Source organism: Aythya ferina (genome assembly GCF_964211825.1).
Source record: "Aythya ferina genome assembly, chromosome: 16".
NCBI classification, from domain to species: Eukaryota; Metazoa; Chordata; class Aves; order Anseriformes; family Anatidae; genus Aythya; species Aythya ferina.
In genome coordinates, this window is record NC_140315.1 from 13,908,647 (window position 1) to 13,916,505 (window position 7,859).

General features: G+C 53.2%; 1 protein-coding gene across 4 annotated transcripts in view; it reads left to right on the forward strand.

The window, feature by feature from the left end:
* Positions 1-7,318, forward strand: part of RALY (RALY heterogeneous nuclear ribonucleoprotein) — a 120,305-nt gene extending 112,987 nt beyond the window's left edge. For all 4 annotated transcript variants that reach the window (XM_084537713.1, XM_084537714.1, XM_084537715.1 and 1 more), the window contains exons 9-10: positions 5,225-5,273; positions 5,532-7,318. In XM_084537713.1, coding sequence (XP_084393839.1) covers positions 5,225-5,269 — 45 coding nt within the window. In that variant the 3' untranslated portion in view covers positions 5,270-5,273; positions 5,532-7,318. The remainder of the gene's footprint in view (positions 1-5,224; positions 5,274-5,531) is intronic.
* Positions 7,319-7,859: the final 541 nt, after the last annotated feature.

Consider the following 7,859-nt stretch of genomic DNA (forward strand, 5'->3'; position numbering starts at 1 on the left):
CTAAGCCATGGGCTTACATTTTTGTTATCCTTCCTTTTCCTGCTGGTGTACCTACAGAAGCTCTTCCTGTTGCCCTTCGTATCCCTCACTAGTTCCAGCTTCTGCCTACCTTTGGCTTTCCTAACACCACCACTGCACACTGGAATTTTGGCTTTATCTTCCTCCTTGGTGGCCCAGCCCTGCTTTCACCTTCTGGGTTCTGCTCTTTGTGTAGGAAAAAGCTTGTTTTGGAGTTTGCTATTCATCCTCCTGCCATGCCTGCCCCGCTCTCTGCACAGCAGAAGGGGCTGTTCCTGTGCTCCAAGGTAGGTGTGCTGGAAGGTGGCCCCGCTGCCCTGGGCTCTGTGGGCTTCCAGAGAAGTCTCTGGTGGGATTCTGCCAAGCAGATCTCTGACCATCCCCAGATCTGTTCTCTTAGGTCCAAGGATTTGCTTCTGCTATTTCTCTCGGTCACTTCTCTCAGGATACTCAACTTCACAGTCTCATGGCCACTGCTACTAAGACTTCTTTCCACCATCACATATTTGTCCAGCTCTTCCGTGTTCATTGGTAAGAAGGTCAGGAAGCACACCTCGTTGACCCTAGCCAGCTTGTCGATCAGCTGTGTCAGGAAACCTTTCTTGATGTTTTCAGAAGTCTCCCAGCTTGCTTGCCCCCAGCCCTGTTGACTTCCCAGAAGATATCAGGTTGGATGAAGTCCCACAGGAGCACAAAGGCCTCCAACCAGGAGGCTTCCCCCAGACATCAGAGCAGGTTTTCTATCGGGTGGGCTGTAGCAGATGCCTGCCATGATGTCGCCCACATTGTTCTGCCCCCTGCCCCTCAACCATGTGCTCTCAGCTGGCTCATCCCCGTTCCAATGCACGTCCCCATGCACCTGAGTCCTTCCTTTGCCCAGAGCAATCGCCACCTCACCTGGTTTTCCTGACGAGCCTGTTCCCAGGGCACTATACCTGCTTTGTAATTGCAGCTCTGCAGGCAGAGAAGCCTTTGTTCTGCTGCCAGAAGTCACAAGCCTCCACACTTGCCCATCTTGAGTCTCAATTCCCAGCTCCTGTGAGCAGTTTCCAGCTGTCCCTTCTGCATGCCTTGCAGTCCTCAGGCTTTTGCCCTTGCAGGATCTCTGCAAAAGCCCTGCTGAGCTCCCCGATAGCACACACCTATTTCCCCTCCCCAGCGCCCTGCTGCTAACTGGGTTGGGACTGGTCTCCCTTGCCTTTCCTTCTGGATCATCTGGTATTACCTACAACCTTCTGGCTCCATTTCCATCTGTTCATCATAAAATGGAGCCTGTGTAGGAAATAAAATGTTACTGCTGAGCACCTTACTCTTTTAATGATTTATGTTGCAGAATGGCTCCAGGAGGGCAACTTTCACGTGCCTTATTTTCAAACCCACTCTTGTGTGAGGACCAGTTCAGCATGGTGTGCTGTCATTGTGGCCTTGGGAGTGGTGAATCACAGAATCACAGAATTTTCTAGGTTGGAAGAGACCTCAAGGTCATCGAGTCCAACCTCCAACCTAACGCTAACAGCCCTCCACTAAACCATATCCCTAAGCTCTACATCTAAACGTCTTTTGAAGACTTCCAGGGATGGTGACTCCACCACTTCCCTGGGCAGCCTGTTCCAGTGCCTCACAACCCTTTCAGTGAAGAAGTTCTTCCTAACATCTAGCCTAAAACTCCCCTGGCTCAACTTAAACCCATTCCCCCTCGTCCTGTCACCAGGCACGTGGGAGAACAGGCCAACCCCCACCTCGCTACAGCCTCCCTTGAGGTACCTAAAAAGAGCGATAAGGTCGCCCCTGAGCCTCCTCTTCTCCAGGCTGAACAAGCCCAGCTCCCTCAGCCGCTCCTCGTAGGACTTGTTCTCCAGGCCCCTCACCAGCTTCGTCGCCCTTCTCTGCACCCGCTCAAGCACCTCGATGTCCTTCTTGTAGCGAGGGGCCCAAAACTGAACACAGTACTCGAGGTGCGGCCTCACCAGAGCTGAGTACAGGGGGACGATCACCTCCCTAGCCCTGCTGGTCACGCTGTTCCTAATACAAGCCAGGATGCCGTTGGCCTTCTTGGCCACCTGAGCACACTGCTGGCTCATATTCAGCCGACTGTCCACCATCACTCCCAGGTCCTTCTCTGCCTGGCAGCTTTCCAACCATTCCTCTCCCAGCCTGTAGCTCTGCTTGGGGTTATTGCGCCCCAGGTGCAGGACCCGGCACTTGGCCTTGTTGAACTTCATGCAGTTGACCTCAGCCCATCGGTGCAGCCTATCCAGATCCTCCTGCAGAGCTTTCCTACCCTCAAGCAGATCGACACACGCACCTAACTTGGTGTCATCTGCAAACTTACTGAGGGTGCACTCGATGCCCTCGTCCAGATCATCGATGAAGATATTAAAGAGGACCGGCCCCAGCACCGAGCCCTGGGGGACGCCACTAGTGACTGGCCTCCAACTGGACTTGGCTCCATTCACCACGACTCTTTGGGCCCGGCTATCCAGCCAGTTTCTAACCCAACGAAGCGTGCGCCAGTCCAAGCCAAGAGCAGCCAGTTTCTTGAGGAGAATGCTGTGGGAGACGGTGTCAAAAGCCTTGCTGAAGTCAAGGTAGACCACATCCACAGCCTTTCCCTCATCCACCCAGCGCGTCACTCTGTCATAGAAGGAGATCAGGTTCGTCAGGCATGACCTGCCTTTCATAAAGCCATGCTGACTGGGCCTGATCGCCTGCTTCCCCTTCAAGTGCTGCATGATGACTCTCAAGAGGATCTGCTCCATGAGCTTTCCTGGCACTGAGGTCAAACTGACAGGCCTGTAGTTTCCTGGGTCTGCCCTCCGGCCCTTCTTGTAGATGGGCGTCACGTTTGCTAGCCTCCAGTCGATTGGGACCTCCCCCGATAGCCAGGACTGTTGATAAATGATGGACAGTGGCTTGGCCAGCTCCTCTGCCAGTTCCCTCAGTACCCTTGGGTGGATCCCATCTGGCCCCATCGACTTGTGCACATCTAAGTGCCGTAGTAGGTCACCAACCAGTTCTTCATGGATAATGAGGGCCACATCCTGCTCCCCATCCCCTTCCACCAGCTCAGGGTACTGGGTATCCAGAGAACATCCGGTATTGCCGCTAAAGACTGAGGCAAAGAAGGCATTGAGCACCTCCGCCTTTTCCTCATCTCTTGTAACTAAGTTTCCCCCCGCATCCAGTAAAGGATGGAGATTCTCCTTAGTCCTCCTTTTTGTGTTGATGTATTTATAGAAACGTTTTTTGTTATCTTTAACGGCAGTAGCCAGATTGAGCTCCAGATGAGCTTTGGCCTTCCTAATTTTGTCCCTGCACAGCCTCGCTACTTCTTTAAAGTCCTCCTTAGTGGCCTGCCCACTTTTCCAAAGCTTATAAACCCTCTTTTTCCTCCTAAGATCAAGCCACAATTCTCTGTTGAGCCAGGCCGGTCTTCTTCCCCGCCAGCTCGTCTTTGGGCACGTGGGAACAGACCGTTCCTGCGCCATTAAGATTTCCCTCTTGAAGAGCGCCCAGCCTTCCTGGACCCCTCTGCCCTTCAGAACCGCCTCCCAAGGGACTCCACCAACCAGTGTCCTGAGCAGCTCAAAGTCAGCCCTCCGAAAGTCCAATACAGCGGTTTTACTGGTCCCCTTCCTGGCCTCGCCAAGAATAGTGAACTCCACCATTGCGTGGTCACTCTGCCCTAGACAGCTCCCGACGATCACGTCCTCCACCAGTCCTTCTCTGTTTGTGAAGAGAAGGTCTAGCGGGGCACCTCCCCTGGTAGGCTCACTAACCAGCTGCGTCAGGAAGCTATCTTCCACGCTCTCCAGAAACCTCCTAGACTGCTTTCTCAGGGCTGTGTTGTGCTTCCAGGATATGTCAGGGAAGTTGAAGTCCCCCACGAGTACAAGAGCTGATGATTTTGCAACCTCTGTCAGCTGCCTGTAGAATTCCTCATCCGTCTCCTCATCCTGGTTCGGCGGTCTATAGCAGACCCCGACCAGGACACTAGCCTTGTTGTCCCTGCCGATCCTAACCCAAAGGGACTCGACCTTGTCATTCCCAACCTCGAGTTCTACAACCTCGAAAGACTCTCTAATATAGAGAGCCACACCACCACCCCTTCTATGCTGCCTGTCCCTTCTATAGAGCTTATAGCCAGGCATTGCAGCACTCCAGTCATGAGACTGGTCCCACCACGTCTCCGTGATGGCAACCAAGTCGTAGCCTGCCTGCCGCACGATGGCTTCCAGCTCCTCCTGTTTGTTACCCATGCTGCGTGCATTGGTGTAGATGCACTTCAGCTGGGCCATTGCCTTATCCTCCGGCCTTGCCATTGTTCCCCCTGGCACAGCCCCAACAATCCTAGCCTCAGCCCCATCCCCCTTCCTACCTAGTTTAAAGAATATTATGAGTATTATTCTGGACGATGAGCTGTGCTGCAAACTGGGACCAGTTTCTCTGTTCACCAGCAGAATCCCTGCATTGTGCATGATTTGCCACTGCAGACCAACTCCCCCTGAGCATCCTGGGCAGTTCCAGTAACCACAGGAACTGTGCTCCCAGTGTGGGTCCTTCCCAGGTCCAAATAAACTTCTCACAGGGCTAAAACAAGGAAGAGCTGTGAAAACACACATAACAAGGCCCACATTATACGCATGCTGTAGCTACTTGCTAATTATGGGGCTTCTCATTTAACCTGGCCATGTGAAGACTAGGGATCCAGCCTAAATGTTCACCTAGCAATGATGAGTGCTTACCATTTAGCACTCATGCCCCAGGCCTAAGACCCTCCCCGGGGACATGCAGCCTGCCCACTGGAGGTGCTGGCTCTGCAGCAGCACAGATCAGACACCTGACTTTACACCACCAAGGGAAGGTGGGCTCAACTTCATCCCAGTCCCTTTGAGGTTCAGCCAAACCTCAAAATCAAAGGAGGAATCACACATCCCAGGTCTGTTCGGCAGAGGCTTGCTAGCATAAGGATCAGAGGAAATTTCTGGTTTTGCCTGGAATTGTCTTTTCCCATTGCTCCCCACAGTCTCCACATTGGCGTGTTCTGCAGCTCCTCCACCATGGAGCATCTGACCCTGCTGCAGCGTGCCAGCTGTCCTGCCCGTGATGGACTGGGCTGGTCCCTGCTTGTGACACAGCTCGGTGTCTCGGGCAGGGCAGGGGGGCACGTGGTGATTTCCTGTTTCTGTTTCCCTTCTCCCTCCAGGAGAACAGCCATTACACAGATGTGGAGGATGCCAGACTACAGTAACCAGGTACAACTCACACGCTACTTTTTAGAGACCGATTCTGAACAGAAGTTTTGATTCCATGCAAGATGTTGGGATCTTTTGATGCTTCAGAAGATGCTCTTTCACACTGATCCTCTGTGCTTTCTAGCACTGAGCCTGGCTGCTCAGCTGGGTCACTGATCAGCTCCTCACTCCCTTTCCTATGTCTCACACTACCTCTCTGAGGTTCAAGGAAAATGATGGACCCTTTTTTTAATCACTGCCTCTTGTCTCTCCTTGCAGCCCATTCAGAGCAGCAGTGAGCAATGGTGTGAGGAAAGCACGAGACTAAACCCTGTCCTGGCACACTGAGCAAGACAAGCTAAATTGAAGTGCTGCTGTCATCTCTACCTGGCATTCGAAAGGAGACACATGGCCCGACATCCTCCATCCATCTGTAAAGCAAAGACGACTAAAACTCATCATCCCAGTGAATCCCCACGACCCTCTGCAATGGATTCAGAGCTCTGCAGCCAGCCCGGGCAGCGGCCAAACCCTGTGTAATCTGTACCCACCACTGACTGGGTAATGGGAGAGCACTTGTGTCACCCCATGAGTCAGAGCTGCTACAGGGCGTTTTCTAGGAGCGGAGGGAGAACTAAGCCCAACCCCACAAGGACTTTTTTTCTCATACTAGGTGAGAGACAGAGCATTTGCTAACTGGGGGAAAGTACTGTCTCAGTTCGGACAATTTGTGTTCTCACGCTTGAGGTCATGTTGAGGAAGAGGGTGTGGGGTGAGCTCTGCTCCTGGAGTGCCCACCTCCTGTTGTGGCTCTTGTCCCACACACCACCACAGGTACCTGGTCACTTCCAGGCGGAGAGGAGCTGGTGCCTGTGCATGTGCTGTGCTGCTCCAAGAGGGGGAGGTGAGAGGAGCCTGCGGGACAGCAAGACAACAAAGCCTGCATTGTCTTCAGCAGTTTGGCCTCCTCGTTCTCCACTGGGAAACCACCATAGGAAGGCTGAGCAAGTCCCTGAGGAACGAGAAGATTCAAGCATAAGTCAGACAGGCGGATAAGACCCTTTTGGACCCGCCGCCCCCTGGAAGGGCTCTGACCTACCTGCTTCCCCAGCCAGAGGAGCCAGCCCCTTCCCCTGGGTGCTCGCACCCCCTGCCCCAGCTCCCCTGGGTCTCCACGCCTGCCGAGGGGCCAGGAGGCAGCATGCTGGCTCCTGCTCCTGGCGGCGAGGGCTCTCATCAGTCTGGCAGAGCTGCAGCACACCTGGGCACAGTGGTCCAGGTCAATGTCCCGAGCACAGCACCTGCGGGCATGCCGGTACCCCCCTCTGCTGCCCAAATTCAGCCTGCTTCTGACCCATGTCACGTCGTGCGAGCACAAGGCTGCGGCAGCCTTTTCATACCACAACACCCCAGAGGTCTCTCAGCCTTTCTTGGCCTGTTCATTCCTCTTCCGTGGGCTTATGGAAGTTTTCTGAGTTCAGAGGTATATGGGACAGACTCACACAGCACTTTATTCAGAGCAATTGTGTCCTGCCCATCTCCCCTCTGTCTGCCACCCCCCCCAAAACACACACACACATCGGCGCTTTGAGTCCAGAATGGTGCCCACACCTCCTCAGCGAAACTCTCTCACAAACCACGTGGCCCCCTGATTGTACAGGGTGCTCTGAAAGGGGACTCCTGCTTTCTGCTCCAGCGCTCGAAGCCAGACTTCCTGGACAGCATCTCTCTTTGAAGGGTGGAGGGGAAAACAGGTCATGGGGGCAACGCTTCCCTGCCCAGAGGGCCATCCTGGAGCAAGCATGGCTCTTGAAGCACAATGTTTTATTTGCATTTCTTAGTTTCGAATAAGTCATGAAGGAATTAAGGGATAACCGTGCTTTCCCCTACCTTTTTCTGGTTCCTGTACAATTTATCCATTGTGTTGTACTGAGCCGTTGTAGAGCTGTTTTCTAGGCTTTGAGAGATGAGCTGCGGTTTTTGCTATGAACTGACTGCGATGCTGATGTCTGGGAGAAAGGTGACCTTGTATATATGATCCTGTATAATAAAAGAAAGAAGTCTAATTTGCTTTTGCTGTCTTCTCTGTCATACACACACACACACACACACACTTTTTTTCCTGTTTCAGTCAAGCAAGCCTTCTTTCCCTGCCTGAGCTTCAGCTCTGCCTGCAGGACTGCCTTTTCTTTGCACAAGGGGCATTGAGCGAAGCAGCTGGCTCGCAGTGGCTCTTCCTCTGGGTGCCTGGAAACTCATTCAGTGCAGGAAGAGACAAATGCAGGACAAATCCAGAACTTCAATCTCATTAGCTGTTTGCACTAGTCCAGCTCATAACAGGCTAGAAAAACATGACAAATGTTCCAGTTTGCACAAGCCAGCAGTAGGAATAAATGCCCCTAAAGCATTGTGACTTCTGGCCATCTCCACAGCCACTGCCCCAGCAGAGCAAAGCTCACGCTGCATTGCCAGCTGCATCCATTAGCCAAACCCCAGCACCTGCACTGTGTCCAAAGGGCAACCGTGACCTCACAAGGAGAATCCAGCTGCTACCTCAACTTCAGGCTTTAATTTTGTGGTCCCAAAAAGCCATCTGCTGAGCCTGGC